General features: G+C 38.9%; 1 protein-coding gene across 3 annotated transcripts; it reads right to left on the minus strand.

Annotated features, from left to right (window-relative positions):
* Positions 1–1,530: 1,530 nt before the first annotated feature.
* LOC131242394 (phosphoribosylaminoimidazole-succinocarboxamide synthase, chloroplastic) lies at positions 1,531–23,940 on the minus strand. 3 transcript variants are annotated; one of them, XM_058240987.1, is made up of 12 exons: positions 23,520–23,940; positions 21,199–21,300; positions 18,753–18,882; positions 10,056–10,148; positions 9,878–9,966; positions 6,450–6,530; positions 5,910–5,999; positions 5,285–5,374; positions 3,953–4,003; positions 3,820–3,866; positions 1,969–2,026; positions 1,531–1,892 (listed from the first exon to the last, which is right to left on the minus strand). In XM_058240987.1, exons 1-12 carry the CDS (start codon positions 23,832–23,834, stop codon positions 1,833–1,835), a joined length of 1,206 nt encoding a protein of 401 aa, XP_058096970.1. In that variant the 5' UTR covers positions 23,835–23,940; the 3' UTR covers positions 1,531–1,832. The 3 variants fall into 3 exon arrangements, 2 of the variants coding, with proteins under 2 accessions (XP_058096970.1, XP_058096971.1); XM_058240988.1 differs by lacking the exon at positions 21,199–21,300; XR_009169604.1 differs by lacking the exons at positions 1,531–1,892; positions 1,969–2,026 and having other exon boundaries at positions 3,953–4,020.
* Positions 23,941–24,243: the final 303 nt, after the last annotated feature.

A 24,243-nucleotide genomic window follows, 5' to 3' on the forward strand; every position in this document is an offset into this window, starting at 1 on the left:
CTAATCTTAATGCAATTATATGCGTCGGGACTTGCTGTTAGATCGAGGTCCTCAACAAGACGAGCCGTTTATATGATGGGCCTCACAAACTACTGGGGAATGCCCAAAATCACTGGCGTTTAAAATCCTCATACCTTAGATCTTTTTTCAAATGTGAATATTGGGCCGGAGCTGGGCCAGAAAAAATCCATTTTTTGAAGCGTGATCCAATAGACCAGGCCCAAGTAGTTCAAAATCCGGGCGTGAATCGACCAAGGCCTCCCCATTGCTATAGGCTTAGTTGAGGAGACCGTCCATGTGCAAAAGAACGGAGCGAAATGACAAACGGTTGAATGTCCCAGCCTAAGAATTATTGTTTTTTTATATCCACCGTCCAAGTTGAGGCCTATCATATAAACGGTTTGATTATTGAAAGATGACCCAAGGCCCAAAGTATGAAATCCGACACATCCCCGTTGCAATAGGTCATTAATGACTTGAGATCCAAAGGATTGCGCAGCGCGGCGCACATCACCCTTTACCGTGGTGTGAAGACTGGGGCCCACCATGATGTATGTGTTTTATCCACACCATTTATCCATTTTTCCAGCTCATTTGAGGGCATGAGCCCAAAATTGAAGCATATCTAAAGCTCAAGTGGACCACACCACAGAAAAGAGTGGGGATAATGACTTCCACCATTGAAATCTTCCTAGGTCCCACAGTGATGTTTATTTGTTATCCAACCTGTTTGTAAAGTCGCACAGACCTAGATGAAAGGAAAGCACAAATAACAGACACTTCTGTGGCCCCGAAGAAGTTTAACTGTTTGATTCCCACCGTGTGATCCACTTGAGCCTTGGATCTGCCTCATTTTTTGGCGCATACCCTAAAATAATCTAACAAAATGGATGGACGGCATGGATAAAATACATACATCACAGTGGGCCCATAGAGCCCCTTTAAGGACTAAGTCCTAACTACTAGGGCAGGACGCAATCAATCGCTTTTACCTAAGCATGTACAATCTTCGGATCCAGTTGTGGATATCTTCACCAAAGGGTTATTCAATAGACCGAAATTGGTTTCTATCAAACAAGCTGACTATGATTCCATGTCATTGCATCTTCAGATTGAGCCACTTACGCCCATGGCCCATGTGCCAGCCTGGCATGTGATTTAGGGTTTTTGTTGTATAAGTGATAAAAATATCATTGTTGATATGATGGAACTCGATAAAGAAACAATAGATTGAATACAAATTTTTCTCTTTATGCTTTTCCTTTCTAACCAACCTCACCGCAAATCTTTCACCCATAACTCAATCATATCACATGTTAACATGAGAATTAATGAAATTTAAAGGATTGGAAGCCGGGGAAATCAACTCAATGGTGTCATATATTCAAACGGGGGAAAGCTGTCATAATTTGAAAGGAAAAAAAAAAACACTGGTGTTATATGCCATGTGTAACATTTGAAATCGAAAGACAAGGATCACCAAGAAGTTGGGTGTTTCAGCAACTGACCACTTTAATCGAAGCTCCGAAGTTTCCATAACGATAAGTTATTTTTATGTGAGAAGAAACAAAGCAAATCAATTCAAACAACCTATAAGTTATGGTCGCAGTGCAAGTTCTTTTGGGTGTTGGTCCAAGCTTGCTATTGGATACAAAGATCAAAGGAAAACAAATATCAGCTCCCTTATTCCCAATGGCATGTCATATATGGGAAGAGGGTGTTAAGACACCCAACCTACAATAATTAGGGTGCATGGATTCCCTGCACCATATATCGCTTTCTAGACAGCAAAATGCTGGAAGAAATAACGTTCAGCTGAAGGGCTTGAGAAGTTACTGTAGACAGGATAGTGCCTGGATAACATTCCGAGATATGCGATCGTGAATTGGCTCCTGATGAATACCGGAACTAAGTTATCTGTATTCATGGAGTGAAAAAGGATGCAAAATTGCTATTAACTTGTAGTACCTGCGTTCCTGGCATCTCAAACTTTGACTTTGTAATTGTCTCGAACAGGAAAATGTACCTGACATAGACAACCCAAATAGTTCAGATATCTGGTCAAATACAGGAATGAACCTCATGACCTAACATTTGAGTGTTTTGAGGTCTCGTGATTGAGGTCATGAGCTCAATCCTAGCTTCCCTAACCATAAAAGCAGCCATGTTTCGAACCTAAAGATGTCCACTTTAAAAAGTGAACATATAAACACTGAAAGGCATGGTCTTCATGTTCTAGGAGCATTAAAACAAACTCACCACTACAAGTGGCAACATGTGCCAGCCTGGCATATTGGATCCAGGCCATCTGATCACTGTGCTCGGATTGGTCCACATTACAGGTCGATTGTGTGATCAGGCCCATTTATGGGTTTGGTTTACATACAAGGCTAGGCCCACAAAAGGGTCCAACTACAGATTAGGGCCATCCAGCTATCCAGATTGAAGATCCAAACCATCTGAATTGAAGGTATGGGCCACTTAAGAGGTCCGTACTGATCTAATGGAAGATCAGGACCATATCAACAGTCCTGTGGATATAAAGGACTGAATCAATCATCCAGTTGGACTGTGGTACCCAAAGATCCAATTGGATCAGCCCTAATTGATTATCATTTGCATTAGGTGACTACTGGTCCAACTGTACATACTTTATGGACCAATAATCAAACCATAGTGATTGGGTTGGGGGCCTTGAAGATACTATATGGCCTTCCCAACAGTCCAGACTCCAGACAATTGTGTATCCCTATTTAGCAGGTTTTGGACTCATTTGAACTATTTGTTTCCGTATTCAATTACTTCTTTTTTGTTGGATGTTATTTATTCTCTTTATTCCACAAGTTAGGATATGTTTGAGACCTCTTAGGAAAGCAAAGAAAGGATAGACACAATAGGCTGCCAATCTTGGCTTCTTAACTTCAATACAAATCATTTTTAAAATTTAAATAAATAAATAAATAAAGACTATATAAATGCCATACGAGGATCATAAAACGGGGCTATACATACATAATGATACTAATGGATTTGTTATGTATGATTTTGATTATTTGATTGAATAGTATTCTTTCATTGTTGTTTCTTCAGACTAGAAACACTTTCTAGAGGTTAAAACTCTTCCAGGAGAAGGGAAAAAAAAAAAACCCAACAACAACAAGGCAATAGATTTCATTGGTGAGGCTCACCTGACTATCCTTTTTTTCAATTTATTTATTAGTTTTCTGGTGCAATTGTTATTCTATTGCGAAGTTTAGGAGCATCTAGTGAAGGAATTGATCATCAAAAGTTATATGTATTGTGTGTCAATATTTTCAATTTGAGTTCAATTTCTTCAAGTTACTACATAATACAGGCAAGGTACATCCGTACCTGCATCAAGTGTACTCAGCCACACAGTTGACCTCACCCAGAAATGAGGTCACTCAACTCATAAGATGGGTTCAATGTATGAAAGCTACGGATGGCTAAAAAAGGTGCTAATAGTAAACATTCAATCAAACATGTGGTCCATGGCCCACCTGATGAGTGACTAGCCTGAGTTTTGGTCCAGGCTATCTGCACAGTGCAAGCCCGTGATGCACTGCTCAGACATCTAATATAAATGCCAGCATGGCACATGTGGCCAAATGTATGTACATCTAGGTTTAGTAGAACTCATATGAGTCGCATCTATAGAATTGCCAAGATTATGGATCAGCAATCAGAGATACCAAACCACGTTTACCATGACTGAATGTTTCCTATGTTCATGCTTTCTAGTTATAATTAAGCACTTAATTGACAATTTTAAATCATAACAAAAGCAGGAATACTCACCGCCAGGCAAGTTCACAAACAAGCTCTTCAGGAGCATCGGGTAGGACCTGCGGATTTTGAGAGGAATGGTGAGGTTTGACTGTCTTCATCCATTGATAAGCTCAGATATATAAATGTGTGTGTGTGGACTTACTTCATCTTCGTACGGATTGCAATGATCTTTGAACCACAACCTCAAAAACTCCTAATAAAAATTCATTTCTACTGAGGGTCAGCAAATTGACAATCCAATCGAGGCTGCTTAAAGAAAAAAAACAAATATAGGAAAGCCCATGAAACAAAACAGAAGATGAATGCATTGCATGAAGCAGTAAGCACATCCCTGACATTTTAACATCAAGTCACTCATCACTTTTACCCTACAATACTCATTTGAGAGAACTGGAGTGAGAACTGATCATTGTGCACTACGACCTGTTTTTTATGCATTCTTTTGTTTCCACTTTTTCCCTTGAAAAATGTGGGATATTTACAAGGCGGAAATGCTTGTAGAAAAGGGTTGTAGATAAGTCCATGACCAGTTGTCTATATCAGTTCTCAACTGGGGCACCCAACTCAGATAAAGTTGAGGTTATCATGAAGCACTATCATTTTCTCATTTTTCTTAAACATAATAACATATACTTATGTTCTTCTTCTTTTTCTTCTCTTTTTCCCCTCCGTTATTTTGCCCTCCCCTCTCCCTTCCCCAAGGTTGGATTCAAAAATCAAAACCTATCTAGGCCATGAACACAGCTTTCTCCATCAATTTGCAAAAGCTTTTAAATGGTAAATCAGCAAAAAATTTACGGCCTACCAAACATCAGCCTTCCTCTTTTACCCAGAATCTGGAACTGCCCATGGCATTGGCTCTCACACCAACAACCCCCATGCCAACTCCATCCCACCCAATACTAATCCCAAACCAACAAATACACCCACAACTAACAAGACCAAACAAGAAATGGAGGGTCAAGGAGTAGCAGTTGCTAGACATTGAATGAGCAAGGAGAACGGGCATCAAGGACCGTGCTTGAATAGTTGACTGGACAAAATAGCAAGCCACCCAAGTGCCCAACGATACATATTTACCATAAGCCACATACACACCAACTCGGTCATGACCCACAGCGCATCTTAAGCCTCCACTATTGTGTGCTAACCACAAAGGACTTCAGATCCACTGCTTTTTGGACTTCATAGGAACATACCAGCTGAACTACAGCCAATTTTATGATTTTATGCTACAGAGAATATAATTCAACGAGCGTATTGTTGGGGAAATATTTCAACAAGGATTAAATTGTAGAGTTATAACCAATCCAACCGTCATGTATACCAAAAATTCAAGACAGCATTACCGATATCCCTCCATGCCCAATATAATTACCTTGTACCCCAATAACATGGCATTCACTCACCAATACACAAGTGTGTGCATAAAAAACGACCGAGCATGCAAAAAATCATGTATTAGTGATCCCACCTTATCCACATTTTCAGGTTCAAGACCATTCCAGAAGTGTTCCTCATAAGAATGAGCAATCCAATATCTGCTTGAATCAGGGGTATGAACCTGAAATTTTACATCAGAAATGTTAGTTCTAACAAATAAATAATATCTCAGACAAGTTCTGTGCTGACAAACACTATGTAGCTGACTCAAGTTTGAAATATATTTCATCCCTATCTCAATGATGGATTTGGGATACCATGCAAACTAGCAAGTACCAGAGAGCTTCACATTCTCAAGGGGACCATCTATTGCAGTGATGTTAAATAGTATATACCCAACCATTGTGCTTCGTACTTTGAACTTAAGCAACTAAAAACAAATTACAAAGAAAGAGATACCAGCTAAAAAATTGTGTAAGAAGAACAGAATAAGTAAGCAAATTAAAATTTTAGAATCCCTAGGAATCATGACGAGTAAAATGATATTACTACTCAGAAATTTAAGAATCCCCAGAAATAATGACAAGTGAGTAAAATGATATTGCTATTCGAAATTAACATTCGCTGTAATGCAAATTAGAGATGACCATGATTTTTTTTTGAAAGATGAAAGGATGACCATGATTAGTGCTGCATTGAAATGAATGACACCCTACCTCATCAAGCAAAAGAAGAGTACCATCGGGCCCCTTCCCGAATTCATACTTTGTGTCCACCAGTATCAGACCATGTTCCAAAGCCACACGCTGCAAGTAACAATTAGCAAGGCACAATGAATGATAGTGGAAAGAGAGATTATGAAGTAAACTTTAATATCAAATCTGAGGCTACAGTTATATGCTAATGGCACATCAATATTCATGTCCTGTTGATAAAAGAAAAGAATCCATGTGCTACTCTTTAAGGTTTGAGAAGAGAACTGTTCCCTGCAACCTTCTCATTCATTAATTTTTAGACAAGTCATTCTACTCGCTTACCCAACGGCCTAATTCAGATGACAGTATGAAGGCCTAGTGCGGTAGCATTACCAAAGATGAAGCAAACATCCCCAACAGTAAATTTCAATGTAGTATATTTCTATGCATTAGAAGTTTTCTTTTTAAATAGAAAGGGTGCTTAAACAATTTTCTCATTTTGATGTATTCCTAGGCAGAATTATAAGCACAATAAATGCAAGAAGAGGTAAGGTTAAGCACCTGCCCATACTGAAATAAGCTCAAGGCTTTGCTACTTGCTTCGTCATATTCAGCTTGCGTCATCAGACCTCGCTCAACTATCTGAACCCAATGCATTGTATATATCAGTGAGATCAAGATCGACAACATGAGATGCAAGCAACAAAAAAGATAAACAAAATGAGTAGCTATTGCAAAGAACTCCAGGGTCTAAGTCAATCCCTTTGGAAAGTATATTTCATTTAAGCCCCAGCGCATGGTCTGAAAGAACAAATGGTCCATATGTACTCATTGATCTCCAAAACTCAAAGTTAGAATGGAGAAAATTTTAGAAAAATGCAGAAGAATGAGCTTTCAATACTGAAGTTTCATGACATTGTTAACAATAATGACAAAACTACCAATAATAACAAAAACTAACAAAACATCAGATGGCTCTTTAGTTCATCTTTTGGGTACTTATGTTATTCATGCGATTTATGTTGGACATTTTTAATTGTTAAGTTACTTTAGTGCACATTCTTTTATGTAACTTAAGCATTAGGGTTAGATATATCATTTTGGTAAGAGTAGATTCACCATTTTACACATCATTGACTCATCTGCACAAATGTTACTTTTTAGTTGAGGACTTGAGGGTGTGTTTGTTGCACCTAATATCATGAAATTTCATGATATTTTAATTTGGTGCAAAATACCATTGAAAAATTTTCATGATATTTGGTGAAACCAAACACGCCATGGACTAAGGAAATAACGCTTTTACCATATGCCAAGTACTGTTCACATGGTGCGCTACTGGAGCAGGATAGGAGTTAAAGAAACCCTAAAACTTCAAGATAAAGATTAATGAGCTGAAGATTTTCCCAAGCTTACTTATAGAACATCCTATGAGAAAAAGATTATCCCAGCTTGCACACTCCATTGTGTATGTTTGTTGGGGAAAAAAATCCAACACGGATCTGATTCCATTCCTTGCAGGTACCTTTCTTCTTTTCCTGCACGAAATCCAAATCTAGTCTTCTGAAGATACAAAACTAACCACAGAATGACAATGATTCCTCCTGTTCTCTTAACTGCCACAAAATTCCACAAGCTAGAGAGTGAAAATCATGCAATCTATGTTTGTCAATAAGAGCTTGGAATCTTTATCTCTATTTATTTGATGACTATATCCCCACCTCACCTTCGCTTTGACCTGTGAAGCAAGAGAAATGATTTTTTTTTTACTGTAAAATTTTCCACAAACAAAAGATGTCAAAGGTATGTGATGGAACTTCTAAGCCTATGCTTTATGTGGTGAAGGGAGCATCTAGTTTTCTATTACTCTCTAGTGGTATGGTGGAGATTCAAGCAAGAACCAAATACTCTGCGGAGGAAGGTCATTCTAGCAAAATATGGGGAGAGGGATGGTGGTTGGAAACTAGGAGGGAGAATGGTTGGCTCTGTGGTGGAGAAGAATATATACGTTGGGCAATATCGTCAAGGAGTCTGGGCCAATTTTTACATAGGGGGGTTTGTTTTAGTGTGGGCAAAGGGAATATAGTTAGATTTTTTAAGAAACTGCAGATGAGAGAGGGCTCATTGAAGTTGTCTACTTAACACCTCACAGGGATTGTAAACAATGGATCCTAAGGACAACTATGAAATTGCAGGAGGCAGAGTTGTATGGAATATTATCTTTCAAAGATATTTGAGGAGGAGATTTGGGAATTTGAGATTCTTATGCGACTATTGGAGGATCTCTTTATTGCTAGAGAGACGAAGATGAAGAATTTCAAGATGGAAATCCAATAGCGCTTTCTCTTCCAAATCATTATTTACAATGTTACATCCACTGGTGGAAACTGCCCCCTTTGTGCTCTTGTGTGGGGAACCAATCCGTGGTAAGAGTGGTCGCTTTTTTGTTGGACATCCATTGATAATAAAATCCTTATAAATAAGGATAAAATCCTCATCATCAATCATCTTCAACATAGCCATTACCACATCCCTAATGTACTTGATGAGAAAAACCTCAGAGGAATCAGTTTTTTTTTTTTTTTTTGGAAAGACACACTACCAGGGATTGAACCCTGGATCACTCACACACTAGTACTACACTGTCTCCACCAGCTCATCTAACAATCAGCAGACTCGGATTACCTTTTTGTGAGTTTTAGTGTGGCAAGCTTCATGTGGAGTGAGTTTTTAAGCGTTTCAGAGGGGTGTGATTCTCCAATGCTCATTGCCTACCATTAATCCAAGCTTGGGGTGGAGGTTTGTTTGGGATCAAGGATAATGCTGTTTTTTATGCTTTGGGGCCTATGGAAGGCGACTAACAGGAAATTTTTAGACAGGAGAAGTCCATTGGTCAAGGCATTTGAGAAGATTGGAGGCTCTCTCTTTGGGTGGACTCTCTAGCCTCCTCGAAATAATTTGAAGGGGTTGGCAAAGGATCTTATATGCAATTGGGAAGACATCATACATGAGGTTTCCATTGCACCCATATCATCCACCTCTACACAAGTTAATCCTAGGAGAGAGTGGAAGCTGTTCATCACCAGGTTCTCCCGAAGAGACAGATTCATGAATTTTGGTAGCATTGGAGATGGGAGGCAAGAACTATCCTTTTCCAGCCCCATGGGAGTCGGAGATATTTTTTCTCTAACTTATTGCATGGACACATTGGGTCCACTATTGATTATACCATGAAGAAGGTTGTTTATTGGGTCATTAATGAGGATGCAGTGCCATGGAAATTAGTGTTTAGTTTTTCTGAAATTCGGGATTTGATACCGAGGTTTAAAATTTTGTTTTCCTCAATATCTAGTGAAGATTTTGTATTGGAAATTACATTAACAAGGGATTTGCTCGATTGTCAATTTCAATCGAGAGTCTTCTCCTTCCGTGCTCCTAACTGAGATCTAACCTTGGGTACTCTTTAAAAGGGCCCTTTGCATGTAATGGTTGCATATATTGTTGCATCACTTTTTAACTAGGCTCTCCTTAAGATAAGGTATGTGAATGGCCCAAATAACAAAATACCCAATCTCATCAGTCATCAGTGTTATGATTATCTAGACAATTTCAAAGGTAGTAAAAACTAGTGGATGTAGTAATGGTCCCAAGTAGCCATGAAATGCAATATGTGATATAACAAATTGGTAAATCTATGAAAATTACTTGCTCGACTAACAACTGTATGGAAGGCTTCTCTTTCTTTCTTCTTCTTCCTTTTGTAACCATTGGAATAGAAACAAAGGTTCACAACTATCAAAACAAATGATGCTTTATGGCATTGCAAATCATCATCTACATGCATGTGGTAATACTAAAACACCATCTCGTGACTTTATCATGATTTTTTTAGCGCAGTCATGATTTATGTATCCATAACTAGACATACTGAAGCCCTGGACTAATTTAACATAGATAGAATTCAATTAACAAAAAAAAAAAAAAAAAACCTCGTTTGGAGATATAGGAACATCATGATCTGCAGCCTTTGTTGTTGGTGTGAGTATATTTACAGGCAGCTTTTGATTCTTTGCCATACCTATAACAAGTGAAAAGAGTATCAGGTTTGGTAACAAACAAATTATACGATACAACAGGAAACTACATCATGAAATTTGGAACATGTACCATCTGGCAGAATATTGCCACAATAGTGTCTTACACCTTTGTTGTAGACAGTCCATAGTGATGTATCAGTACTTCCAGTCACAAAACCTCTGACTACAAATAACCATCAAATGTTAACTTTTATGAAATAACAGTTCTAACAGAATCCAAAAATCCTCTTAACTACAAATAACCTCAAATGTTAACTTCTATGAAATAACAGTTCTGACAGAACCCAAAAATGTCACAACTCACAAGTAAACAAAGGCAATGTGTGCATATGTTATGGGGCAAGGTCTAATAAAAAAAAAGTAATTCCATGCCTTCCAGATGGCCCACAGAACTGCTAAAAATCAAAGATTCCAAAGCAATTTGCTCTTACAATCTCTAGGGTTGGTCGTACATGCCTCCAAAAGCATGGCCATAGAGGCAGGCATTGACCAAGCGATTCTAAACTAACCAAAGCACCAACCATATATGCTGGAATTAAAAGGGATATGAAGGAATACATGCTTCAGCAACAAGCAGCAACCATCCACAATGACCAATTTTCCTCTTACAATGGTGATCAACTGTCAACATCTTACCATGGCGAACTGACCAACCAACCCCATAAACTGGAATTGATTCTTGAAAGGGCAATTAAGGAACAGGTGATTTACACACCTTCAGGCACAAGTAGCAACCTTTCATAACAACCATTTTACTGTTACAATGGTATCCACTATCAACACCTTATCATAACTGAACCAAGGTGGACCAGCCCACGAGTTAATAAATATACTTCAATTCAGTGGCTATGAAGGGTGATTCTCCTTTGGGTTCTTTTAAGTTCATAATTGAACCAGGCTATCCTGTACCTTTGATTTTTTTTTAATTTTTTTTTCTGTGGAAGATCTGAAGTTGTCTTTCAAAGGACAACCCTGTACGGGCCAAACATTAAGCATCGCACGCAACCTTCTCCTCTCACAGGAGCATTTGTTTTGTCAACCTTCAATAGCACCCTTTAAGGGTCAAATCTCACCATGGCGCCATTAAGCTCACTGCACATCCCTATCACATGGAGGATTTATTTTGCTGTGCTTTACTAAGGAAACGGATCTTGCAGGGTCATATCTCCAAAACTAAGTTCCCTCGAATGCATTCATTTTTAATTATATCCTTCCTTGTCTACCCAACATTTTTAATTACATTCACTCATCTCAACATCCATATTATAGCTACACTAATCCTATGAACATGTTACTACCTGACTGCCCAACATTGTCCTATAAAGCATGACTGGTCTCACACTTATCCAATGTTGTCAAAATCGTTATTGTATCCCAATTCGTAATGGGGTTGGATCATATCAAAGTGCAAATCGTATCACAAATTGTAAGATTTTCTGATTTCTAAAAAAAGTAAAAAAAACGTATGAAAAAATATAAATCATAAAAGATTAGTAACTCATCAATCATCCATTTCCGATCACATGTACCGAAAAAGTAATACATATCATGATATTATCCATTGAGAAAATGTATATGATATATAAATCATGATAGTAAAGGATTCTTGTCTTTTTCTTTTGTTATCTCTCAAAAAAAATTTACTTTAAAACATATAAGAGTCCTTTAATAATTTTGCTCTTGTATACCTTTCCTGAGTGTAAAATTATGTTAGAAAAAATGGCATTCAATTCCACTGAGTGAATAAACAGATATATTGATTTCTTTGTTTTGGGTTTTTAAATACTAAAATCCTCAAATCTCCTCTCATGAAATAAAAATAAAAAAATAAAATAAAAATAAAAAAAATAAATGAGGATAACTTTAATAGGAGAGTGCCTTTTCATGTTTTATAAGCAAAAAAGGTAAAGGGAAAAAAATGTAAAAAATGAATTAAAAAATTATACAATTGATTTTTTTTTTTTGTAATTTTTGGGCCCATTTATGCAGTCTCCGATTACCATATGATTCATACAATTATTTAAGATTTACTACTTGAGTGTACGATTCAAATCGTACATCCATACAATAAGATAACATACGATTTTGATAACATTGTACCTATGCAATAAAATATCCCCTTCAATTTCATTCATATGCGGTGATAACATAAAACTCCAAGGGCACATCTCCATTTCATCCACCTACCTTGAATCCTGAGCAACATTTTTCTCAATCTCTCTATTCTACTAAATAATCGATCCAAGATATTGAAAACGGTCATTTTACGTACTTCCTGGTCAGCAATCAAGCTAAATCAAATGAGTTGCTGCTATCCATCACATTATGGTCCGCAAGGCCCGCATATGAATCTACTCTAGGAAGTGCACCAGGTTGAAGCCTTGAATGCCTTGATGTACCTAGACTGGGTAAAGTTTGGAAATGGTCCAACATCAAAATCATATCAAGTCAATTAAGGAAACAACTACTAATAAAAAAATGGCCAGCTAGCACATCCATGGATTTGCTCCAAGAAGAATGTTGCGTTAGAGGCCTCAGTATTCTAGACGTGTGCAAACGTTTGGGTCAATCCAATGTCAGATTCAAGCCAAAATGGGATGGCTACAGCTAACTTAGGTAGACCATGGTTGTGCTTATAGTGGGTTGCACTTAGCATGGGCCGCATTTGGCTATGGGTTTTGGCTGGCTTGGGCTGCAATTGACCGAACCAACTGCAACCCACCTTGGGCATTGTAAAATGTGGCCAGCATCTTCCCTACATTCTCCACGATCTAAGGGAGTGTCTGGTGCATTGACTTAATGATGAGGACATCCGAGCACCATATCGAGTATATCAGAAGAGGAGACGGGTTGTGGCCCACGCCCTAGCTTCTCTATGGCTAGATGATCATTACATGGGGCCCAACTCCGGATCGTAGGTGCGTGGAAGGCCCCACATGCATATTGGGTGCATCATTGAAGACCCTACATTGGAGAGATGCATGTGTGATACTTATTAGGAGCATGGAGATACGTTTTACACGTAGAGATTCTGAGCTAGGGGTTATTTTATATTTGTCAGAGAATCGAAGGGTTATGTCTTATTTTGGTCTAAAAGTAGGAGGTACTTAGGACTTTTCCTCATTGAGAGACGTCTTTTTGTAAAAGTCGACTATTTAAGGGTTATGGGAGCCTTAATTTAGGGATACTATGATTATTATTAATGAGATTTCTCTGCTAGGGTTTTTCTCCTTACAATTTCCTGTGATTGGAATGGTATGATGTTGTGGTGTGAAGCCATTATTCTTAATCTAGATATGTTTTCTTCTCCCTATTTCTATTTCTTTTAAATTTCCCTTTTGTTTTCCACTTTTCTCAACCCATCTCCACAATATTCATTCCCAACTCTCATCCTTACCAAAACCCAATCCGGATCACATCAAAATCCAACCTAAACCTACACCTTCCCTTTTCCCCTACCTGTGAACAATACCGTGAACAGTGTCGTGAATAATGATTTCCCACTTCCATTCCCTTTTTCTCCTATTTTCCTAACTTTTAAATCCCAAGTTCCTAAATCCCCAATTCTAAAACCCTAAATCCCCAATCCCAAACCCTTAACCTAATTCCCAATCAATCTAAACATAGAATAATTGACCCCTAATGGACATGTGAATCCCCTTGAATGTAGATCAATCCCTATGCTATAAATGAAAGTCCCATCTTCCATTGAGCCTATTTCTCTTTGATCTATATTTTTTAGGATTCATACTGTAGGATTGTAGTTAGGTCTTGACTCTAAACAGAGTTGCTTACTTGAGCACCTTTTAATTATATCTGTAGTAGATTACTATTTGTTCTCATTGATATAATAATCCATTGATTAATCTCATAACATCATTTTAGTCTAGTCTCACATCCTGTATCACTTAAGTGGGATTAGGTGGGATGGTACTTCGAATCCCACGTTGGGAATCGAAACAGGTGTTTGGGTGGCGCATTCCTCAGTCAACGAATTCAAGCATTGGAAGCCATGCCAGTACTACGATGGCTAGAGATGGGATATGGTGTATCCATCTCAGATTTGCTGAGCCAACTACCATATCCGGCAAGTGAATTTGATGGACCGCAGAGAGAGAAATCTATCTTTGCGTTGAATCGTCGAAATCCCATTAGCCCGGCAGGAGGATGTCATAAGGAAGGTCTTCATTGCAGCCAACGACCGATCGACCCTGCTTTTGTTAAATATAGGAAGGTGGAACCAGAAGAAGAGACCATCCGCATCATCCTTTTCGTCTCCTACTGGTTTCCATCCGATTGTAATGAAGTTCCGATCGTTGTATTTATTCCCTGAGCACGGGATTTTTGAGGTTTTGGTACTTTGACCTTCAGATTTGGTGGAGATTTGGCTTCCAGTGTTTGAGGGAGAAGCCACCTCCACTTCCAATATGGATGTTGCATTTTGGGTTATAGCTTGTCGCGGTTTTTTTTTTTTTTTAACCTTGTCTTCTTTAGTTTCTATTTTCTCTAATTAAAACGGAAGATCCCAGTTTTGGGGCCGTCCTACGTAGTTGTCTGATAATGATGAATGGGACCAACAGATGGCATGCTTTTATAGGAATTTTGCATGAAATCGGCCTTCATATGTTGAACAGTGCTCGGCCTACACTATTGTGGTGCAAGTCCACTTGGGGACTACCATTAATGGTGTTTTTTATTATAATGTAAATTGAATGTTTTTATTTTGGGGTTTTTCCCCCTTTCATTATGGTATACTCGGGCAAAGGCCAAACCCGTCCATCAGAAAGAAGGGACGACTCCCCTTCCAAATTCAGTGGGATCGATGAACAATCAGCTCATTCTTGTGTAGATTACTTGAATGTAATCCATTTCCAAAGAGGCATGGGCTTCCTTATTTACCGTTTTGAATGATGTGTAACAAATGTGGTATCGCAATCCTCAACGGTCAGAATTCAACGACTATGTCTCATTACAAATGTGGAATTTAAGATTAATCGAACCACCGTCTAGAAATTTTACATCCCAAACATGGAATGGGATTTGTTGCATACATCGGAATTCTGTGACAAACACTGACGCTCCCTAACTATTACCTTCATTGCAATTCCATCCCACGTAATCCCACCTAATTCCATGCACCAAACGGACCCTAAAACCATCGGCCACAACCAAGGTATCCCGTATCGGTATCGGTTGGCGTAACGGTGCCCTCTGATACCGATACCGATACGGGGGTGTAACGGCGATACGAGGGCGTAATGACCCGTAACGATGCATTTTTATTTTTATTTTTTTGCCAAAAAAATATGGATTAAATCCGGAATATTCTAAGCATTCCAAATATGCATTCATTTATAAATTGGAACATGTTGATAGTGGTATAACGGTCCACTCTTTAGTGAGAAGTTGTATCGTACTGTCTAAGGAATTTATGAACCAGATAACCTGAATTTGACTACAAAATTCATATATTTAATTTTCTAAATATCTAATTTATATACTTAACAATTTGATATCATTTCTCCCAATAGTTCTTTTTAAAAAAATGAAATTAAATTCAGGTAGATGGCGTTGCCAATTTGGGGATGACTTGGAGGACCAATCCATGCCCCAAATCAGCCTCAAATTCATGCAATTGATTGGCATTATCGCACTTATGAATTGGTGGACATTTATTGGATAATGCATCATGAAAAAAATCAAAAGGCCCCATTTTAAAAAATAAGTGTTCACAAATTAACAATTAAAACTATTCAAACAATTTGATTTTGGCATTGTGAGTTAGCAACTACAGTCCATAATTTAATTGGTAAATTTTAAGTTAATACATGTCTCGTGTACAATTTTTTAAGGGCCCGAATTAGGTGGGACTCGGATTGCAAAGTGTAGCACACGAGGGTCAAAGTTTTTTGGGCCCCACCGTGATGAATGTGTTATATCCACACCGTCCATCCATTTTACCAAATAATTGTAGGGCATGAGCCCAAAAATGAGGCAGATCCAAAGCTCAGGTGGACCACACCATAAGAAACAACAATAATTAAATGTCCAACATTAAAAATTTATTGGGGGCTACAAAAGTTTTAGATCAAGCTGGCATGTGTGTTTTCCCTTCATCCACGTCAGTGTGACCCAATTAACAGGTTAGATGGAAAATAAACATTACAGTGGACCCTAAGAAATTTTTAATGGTGAGCATTCTATAACCACTGTTTCCTATGGTGTGGTCCACCTGAGATTTGGATCTTACTAATTTTTTGGATCATGACCTAAAATGATGTGGCAAAATGGATGGACGGCATGGATAAAATACATACATCATGGTGGGGCCCACGCGGCACGTGGTCCTTTTATTAACTCATACAATAAAAGCGTGCTACGTAACTCGTACGCAGTCCGATTTCTTTTTCCAATACCAAATGAAAAAGAAGAGAGAGGGAAACCGAAAAGAAAAGGGGGGGGGGGGGGAAGAAGAAGGAGGAGGGCCGCAGCTGCAGCCGCAGGTCCGAGAAGAAGAAGAAGAGGAAGGAGAAGAAGAAGGAGAAAACGAGAGGGGCCGCAGCCGCAGCTGCAGCCCGAGAAGAAGAAGAAGGAAAAGGAAAGAAAGGAAAAAAAATGTACATTTTTCTTCTTCTTCTTCTTCTTCTTTTCCTTTAGGCCCGTAACAGTTGTTACGGTCACAAAATCGGAGGGGTGCCCGTTTCGACCCCATATCGCATAACGGCCACAGCCGTTACCGTTACATATCGGCCGATACGTAACCGATATAGGACACCTTGGCCACAACCCACATCCAGAGGCTTTAATTTGAAGTTTTTTTTTACGTTTTACAGGATCCATCTACATCCTTTTACATCAAGTTAGATCTTTTTTGACACATACACGAAAAGCATCTACAAGGAAAACAAACCAATGAGGAAGAAGAGAAGCTTCTTTTTTAAAGGTAGGGAGGAGAAACTACGATAACGAGTCCCTAAATCGGACTATTCTATAGCAAATCTCCTTCCCAACTTTCTTCTTTTTATGTTTTTTTTTTTTTAATATTGAAATTTTCTATTAAGGGAGCCAAGGCAACCCAAACAAATGAAAACAAAAGAATGGAACCATATAGTCACAAAAACGAGGAAAACAATGAAAGACAGAGAAGCTATACAATTTGAAACATAAACTAAAAGAATCGACGCTCAAGACCAGAGCAGAACCCAAATAAGGAAGAACGGAACCCAAATAAGGAAGAAGGTTATCCCAGGAGCAAGGAGATAATGAAGGAATCATTGAGAGAAGAACTCCCAACCTAATCCTTGAGCTTCTTGAGAAGGAAGGAGGACACCCAAGAGGAGGAAGAAGAGACATTCTCATATTTTATGTTCTTGCTATTATATTGTTGGAAATCTAAGGTTAGAGTGAGAATGATCAATAAGATTGAAACCAAGGTAATCTAATTTGAACGCGTCATAAGGCATTCAAATCATCCACAAAAGACATTGCATCTTATCTTCTTTTCTCACAATTTCTCTTTCAAAACCCCTCTATAGAACTTAGATTTCTAGAGCCCAGACCTACCAGGGAGCACCTTTCGTAACTCCTTTCCATTTTCCAACTAGAACCACATTGCAAATGGTTCAACCTTCTCACTATGATCCTCAGCATATCAACCCCCGCCGCTTCTCCTTCTAGTCATCAACCTCCTTGACAGACTGCTTTCATTCAATAAGGTTCCCATGGAGGTATGCTTCAGACTCTTGCATCTTCCTTCTATTGCTTCATTACTCATCTTCACCAGATTCGTTCCTTCCCCCCACCACAATCCAAGTTTTCCCAAACTCCTGTCTGGCTATTTTCATGGTTACATCCCTATATGATTTTTATCACCTCTATCATTTAAGAATCTTAGGTTCCCAGTAACTTCTAATCCTCCCATTCCCAAATTCCAACCTCTTATCTGGCTTCATTTTTCTTCCCTTTGGACCACCTAAAAAAAGAAAAAGAAAAGAAAAGAAAAGAAAAAACTTCTTACCATTAACAACATTACTCCCCTTTGTTGTTTTCTCTATGAAGGTAAACCTTTTGTTTTCCTCAATAACCCACCCCCCAAAACAATAATAATTAATTTAATTAATAATTAAAAAGGAACATCTTTCCATTGACACGATTACTCCCCCTTGTCGCTTCCTCTTCTGTGCCAAATCTCACGAAGGCAAACCCTCCATTTTCCTTGGTAACTTTGTTTATAGCTATGCAATGATCCCTAATATCTCCCACCTCCCTAAACAACAGAAAAGCTATAGCCGAGTGATCCCTTCCGGCAGGTTATGTGCATAGAGGGAGACGCACTTCTTCCAATGGCCAACCTGCTTTTCCCTGCTTTCACATCCCCTCACTTCTGGCCACTCCTCTTCCCACCCCTCCATCTCTGGGTCTCCAGAAATTTTCACCCTCTAACTGATTTTGAGAGCTACTAAATTCAAGTTGCAGTGATTATCTTTCTTTTCCACTATGTATCTCATAATATGCATGTGAATCTTTTATTCCTATTATCAATAAATATGAATCAATTTTCAGGGTGGAGTACACGTTCCAATACCAGCATTTGAATTCTAGAAATAGAAAAAAGCAGTTAACTTTCCAGTTTGTGAATGCATGTGTATATACATCCAGATATATATATATATATATATATATATATATATATATAGAGAGAGAGAGAGAGAGAGAGAGAGAGAGAGAGAGAGATGATTGAACTCTTATTTAACTTGCAAAAACTCACCAACAAACTCAACCGGAAAAACCGAGCATTTCCTTGCAATTGTGACATTTTTATCAGGAGTTGAAACCACTGCATTCGGAGTTATGTGTTGAGTCCTATCAAACCACCATAAGCTGGTCTCATTAAGAACCTGAAAATGTTTTATCAAAAAACAGATTTGTTTATCAGCCACTTATCAAAAAAAAAAAAACAGTTAATTAATTAAGAGCCCCAAAGTTACAGCTTACAACACTTGATCTAAAATCTCCAAAACGATGAACAACAGAATGCAAAGCATATGAAGTCACTATTCAGATAATGTTCACCACAAGCTAACTATTATATGCAAACCAAATCAGCGAGCAAGCAAGGGGTCAAAGAGGGGCGATTGCCACGCAAACCACTAAATACGAAGCATGCACAAACATGAAAGGTCATGCTCAAGTAACTGGTCGCAAAAAATAGCAGGGAACCCACCAATACATGAATACCAACACGGCTCACATGCCCACATGCTCATGCCTTGTGCTGCACTAAGAACAAGTAGTGCTTGGTACCCATAAAGAGGAATTTGCAAACAGTTGGCATCTAGAGCATGTAGTGCTTCAAGCACTCAATGACCGGGATTTTTTTAAGGGTCTCAATGATGGGTATACTAAGGGAAAGTCATAATTTATTCTTTCATCTCATTTTACAATTATTTATATAGCAATTTGTTGAGGCACAAAAATCAATATATATGAGTTGTGCGATCGCACAACAAGAAGTCTTGCGCGACCATGCAACAGGAAAAGCAGCCAGGAAAACATTTGGAACAGGTTGCTGAATTGACTTGGAAGGAATCTGGATTATGCGACCGCGCAATATGTCAGAGATAAGTGGAATTGTTGCGCGACCGCGCAACATGCCAGAGCCAAGAAAATCTATGTGATCGCGCAACTGTGCCCTGAGTTGCATGGAAAGAAGGTTTCACACATGCAGAAGGCTATAAATACCCCCTTCAACCTTCTCCTTTGGACACTTCAGACATTCAAGAGTTCCCTGAAGACTTCGTCCGAGCAACAAAACCTTCATGGGAATTATGCACTGACCATAGTAAGTCGCATCCTGGGTCAGGAAAGTTGTCGTAAGAGAACAAATGAAGGGGAGAAATTGAAGCTGTGCATGGCCACGCAACTGTGGTTGCGCGACCGTGCAATCAGAGAACTCGCGCAACTATATGAATTGTTGTTGAACACCCGCACAAAAGGGGTTCTAGGTCATCAACTCGGGTTTCTTTGGTTTGCATATCAGCACAAGGAAAAGGTTTCAAACCCGCACAACTCTTCGATCATTTCGATGGACATTCAACAAGAGCTGAAATGTTGTCGAAATTATTTCTTTAAACTGTTATATGATGTTATGTATTTGAATGTATCTTGTTTTAGAATCAAGGGTAATGCAAGGAACGTAACAAAACTCAAATGAATGAAATATTTGACGATGAACATTCTTTCTTTCAAACTTCCTTTGCTATTTATCAGAGCGCATGTGTTCCAATCCCCAAATCATGACAAAACAATATTTTATTTTAACTTAGTTAACTTAGGGGTCATTTGGATGCTTGTAAATAGTTTAAGTGGTAAATGGTTTACAGGTGTAAACCATTTATACCTGCCTTGTTTGGCTGTAAGTTGTAAATAATTTACAGGTAAATGATTACCTGTGTTTGGATAGCCTGTAAATTGTTTAAGTCCTATAAATGGAGAGCCAATCTTTGAAAATATAACCATTAGGCTGTAAATGGAGAACCTGTAAATGAAATCCCACCTTTTTGCTTGTAAGATGGGGGTAGATGTTATAAGTGATTTACAACCAAAAAAGATCATCTAAAGGCATAGTGTAAATGATTCCATGTAAATCATTTACAACTTGTCCCAAGCATCCAAATGACCCCTTACCCCTTACATTTCAATGGTATTTCAGTTGGGAGCAAGACATAAGTTCCCATTGGTTCCATTATCCATTGGTTGTGAACAGGAACCCCATGCACATTCAAGTTCTGCTATTCATTGACTTCTCAAAATAATGGGTGAGCGACATGCATGGAGGTTCTCGCCCACCTACGCAGGGTTTCAGCGAATAGCTAGGGTCATGGGTTTGCTCCCCACAGACAAGAGTTTGATTCCCCTCCTCGTGCTTTACCCGATGCACGTGGTTTGCGGGTGATTGTGCGCATCCGCAGGGATTAGTCTCGCCATAAAAAGGGACGGGGACACTCTATCATCATTAAAAAGAAATAAGAAAAATACATGCATGGGGGTTCTCACCCGCCGCTAATGGAATGTTGGAGATGTTTGGTAAATATCATGTGTACTAATCGATACATGTGATCTTTCCCCTTCTACTTATTCAATAAGTACAAAATGAATTTTCAAATTAAAAAAAAAAAATAATTAAAAAAAAAAAAAAAAATTATTTTAAAGACCTGGCCTTTGAAAGGAATGGAAGCAAGGATTCTGTCAAAAGCACTCTGTCGGTCGGTGGTGACCAAAACCAGATAATCACCGCAATCATAAACATCTCTCACCTGCAAACCACCACCATCAATCAGATATCAACATCCAATCCAAATAAGCATTGCAGGGCATGTGAATTGAGGATTTGCATGGTATACACGGGTTTTCAATTCTAATGAGTGGTTATTGTGCTTTAGCAGTCTTGACCATTGTTTTGTTGTCCTGCCATGGATGAACATACCCCAAATATCCAAACTAACGAATTTTTCAGTTGAATGTGGACCATTGTTGTATTTCTTTTCTTAACCATCTCTTTGTAGGCCATGCATTAAAACCTTACAATTGTCATATCAAAGAGATTTTTCAAGCACAGTCTATTCAATTGTCATATCAAGGATGCCTCTAAGATTTTTAAGTTGTAAGTTACTTATAAGTAACTTTACATAAGTTACAGGTAATCATGTTTGGATGTAAGATATAAGTTACTTACAGGCATGTTAGTTTTTGTGTTTAAGGAACCTGTAAGTTGGTTATAGATAAGAAACTGTATATTCACACCAATCAAAGCACGGAGTAGGGAATCGTTCAAAAATTACATTAACACATAAGAAAGCTTGGATGAAAGTATGTCATTTTTTTTAAGCCATCTAGATGAATAGTTGAGCCGATTCTTAGGCTAAGCTAATCATTAGGTGGGCCTTAAAAGTGGGTCCACATATTTAAAATACCTATAATGTAGGGTGTGAAAATAGTGAAGAAGAGGACTAGGCCATTAGTGCCCATCCTACAAATGTTGTAGCAAACACCATCTACATTTGATTGGTCCAGTGTGTGTTTAGATGAGCCACTGAAATGAATTGCAAAAAATCAGTTCGATAAAGCAGATATAACTGAACTGTAGTGATGTTTCCTACCATTCGTAATGAGTACAAAAGCTTCCACAGCTTTCATTTCAACTCCACCTCAAGAGTTATGTAATTGTAATAATAAAAATCTGGTCCTATAATAACAATTCAATTCCTGAATCCAGCCCATAACAAAATGTGTATTGACTCAAATTGTTGTTGGGAATTATTGAGCATATGGCCTTTTTTTTTCTTTTTTTTGTTGGGGGGGGAGGGGGAGAGAGAGCTTCTTGATTGTAGCTCTTCTTAGCCCAATTTTTCTGAAATTTGGATTCGAAATGTATAGACAGCATGGATAAAACATACATCATGGTGGGGCCTATAAAGGACCATCGAGTAGCAAAGGGGGAGAGAGAGAGAGAGAGCTTCTTGATTGTAGCTCTTCTTAGCCCAATTTTTCTGAAATTTGGATTCGAAATGTATAGACGGCATGGATAAAACATACATCATGGTGGGGCCTATAAAGGACCATCGAGTAGCATCTGTACCACTTTCCCCAGGGATGCAGATTGCCTACTGACGCTGCCATTAGCAGGGTGGCTACTGATAGGTGCTCTATGGGCCCCACCATGATGTATGTGTTTTATCCACGCTGTCAATCCATTTTTCAATATCATTTTAAGACATGAGCCCAAAAATGCACAAGATCCAAATCTCAGGTGGACCACACCATAGGAAAACAGTGGTGATTGAACCTCACCATTAAAAACTTCCTAGGGCCCACTTTAATGTTTTGCCATCCAACCTGTTGATTACGTCACACAGACCTAGATGAAGAGAAATCACAAATATCAGCTTGATCCAAAACTTCCGTGGCCCCCTTGAGCTTTTTAATGGCAGGCATTCAATTTTCACTGTTTCTTGTGGTGTGGTCCACCTGACAACTGCATCTGCCTATTTTTTGGCTCATGCCGTAAAACGAATTTGCAAAATGGATAGACGGCGTTGATAAAACGCATACATCATGGTGGGGCCTACAGAGGACCGTCCAGGAGCAACTGGCTACCATCCACCCCAGAATGTAAAAAAAAAAAAAAAAAAAAAAAAGAAGAGGGGGGGGGGGGTGGAAGGGTTAGGGCACAAAGCCCTTCCTTTTCCAAATTCAAAACAAAGATCCGTTGGCTGTAAGAAAGTTCCCTGCTTGAAACATAGCCTCATCCCCTGTGAGATTGTTGCATCTTTTGGCTGTAAGAAAGTTACAGGGAACTTTCCTTCCGGCAAACACCACCTGGAACAAAGTTACCTATAACTTTATTACATTCTACAGAAGTTACAAGCATCCAAACGGCACTCCATTGGAAATCCGCGTACACTGCACAACCTCGGGTCGCGTACTCTGTAATTCCTCCGTGATGCAGAAAAGGGGGAATGCGAATAGATAATACCTTGCCTCTGGTCTTGGATTTGATATGTGGAACGGTGAGGTCGAGGTAGGTTTCAGAGAGAGTGTTGGACAGAGAGCTCCGTATGGCGCGGAGAACGTCTTCTCTGTGAGGAACGGAGGTGAGGACGTCGAGAGATTTTTGGCTCGAGATGGTTGTCGAGAGAGAGATTGGGTGGTGGCGCTTTGGTCTGTTCTTATTGTTGATGATGCAGCTGCGACCGATTACGGATGAGAAGGAAGGAAGAAATGAGACTTTGTGGGCGGTTTGGAAGAGGGTTTTAGGAGGGTTTAAGGGGGGAATCGAAAGAGCAGCCATTAGAAGGGGATTGAGTTCTGTTGCGCTGCGTTGTGCCTTCTTTTGAGTTTTCCGCACTGAAGGGTATGGCACGTGCAACAACTATGGCAAGAGTAATGAGAGATTACCATAAATAATCTCCGTCAGTTTCTCAGGATCACGCTAGTACAGAAATCCAAAAATACGGTAAATCCAGACGCCAATTGCGTCCTGCCGCGCCCGTCTTCATCTGAAACCGGCAGCAGCTTCGAGTGACCACTGTGACATATGGGTCTTATCCACACCGTACATTCATTTTTTTTTTTCATTTTAGGAAGTGAGTTTGAAAGTAAGCAGATCCCAGGCTCAAGTGGACTACACAATTGGGATTAAACTCTCACCATCGAAAACTTCTCGGAAGCCACGGAAGCTAATATTTATGTTTTCTATT

This window comes from Magnolia sinica, chromosome 4 (assembly GCF_029962835.1).
Source record: "Magnolia sinica isolate HGM2019 chromosome 4, MsV1, whole genome shotgun sequence".
Lineage (NCBI taxonomy): Eukaryota > Viridiplantae > Streptophyta > Magnoliopsida > Magnoliales > Magnoliaceae > Magnolia > Magnolia sinica.

Excerpts from the sequence above, each read along its gene's own strand:
- LOC131242394 (XM_058240987.1), bottom strand. The coding sequence starts at position 23,834 with ATGGCTGCTCTTTCGATTCCCCCCTTAAACCCTCCTAAAACCCTCTTC. Across the intron at positions 10,149-18,752 it reads TTTTCCGGTTGAGTTTGTTG|TCAGAGGTTTTGTGACTGGA; the intron begins GTGAGTTTTTGC and ends GGTTATTTGTAG. Across the intron at positions 6,531-9,877 it reads TTCCTATATCTCCAAACGAG|ATAGTTGAGCGAGGTCTGAT; the intron begins GTTTTTTTTTTT and ends CATTGGGTTCAG.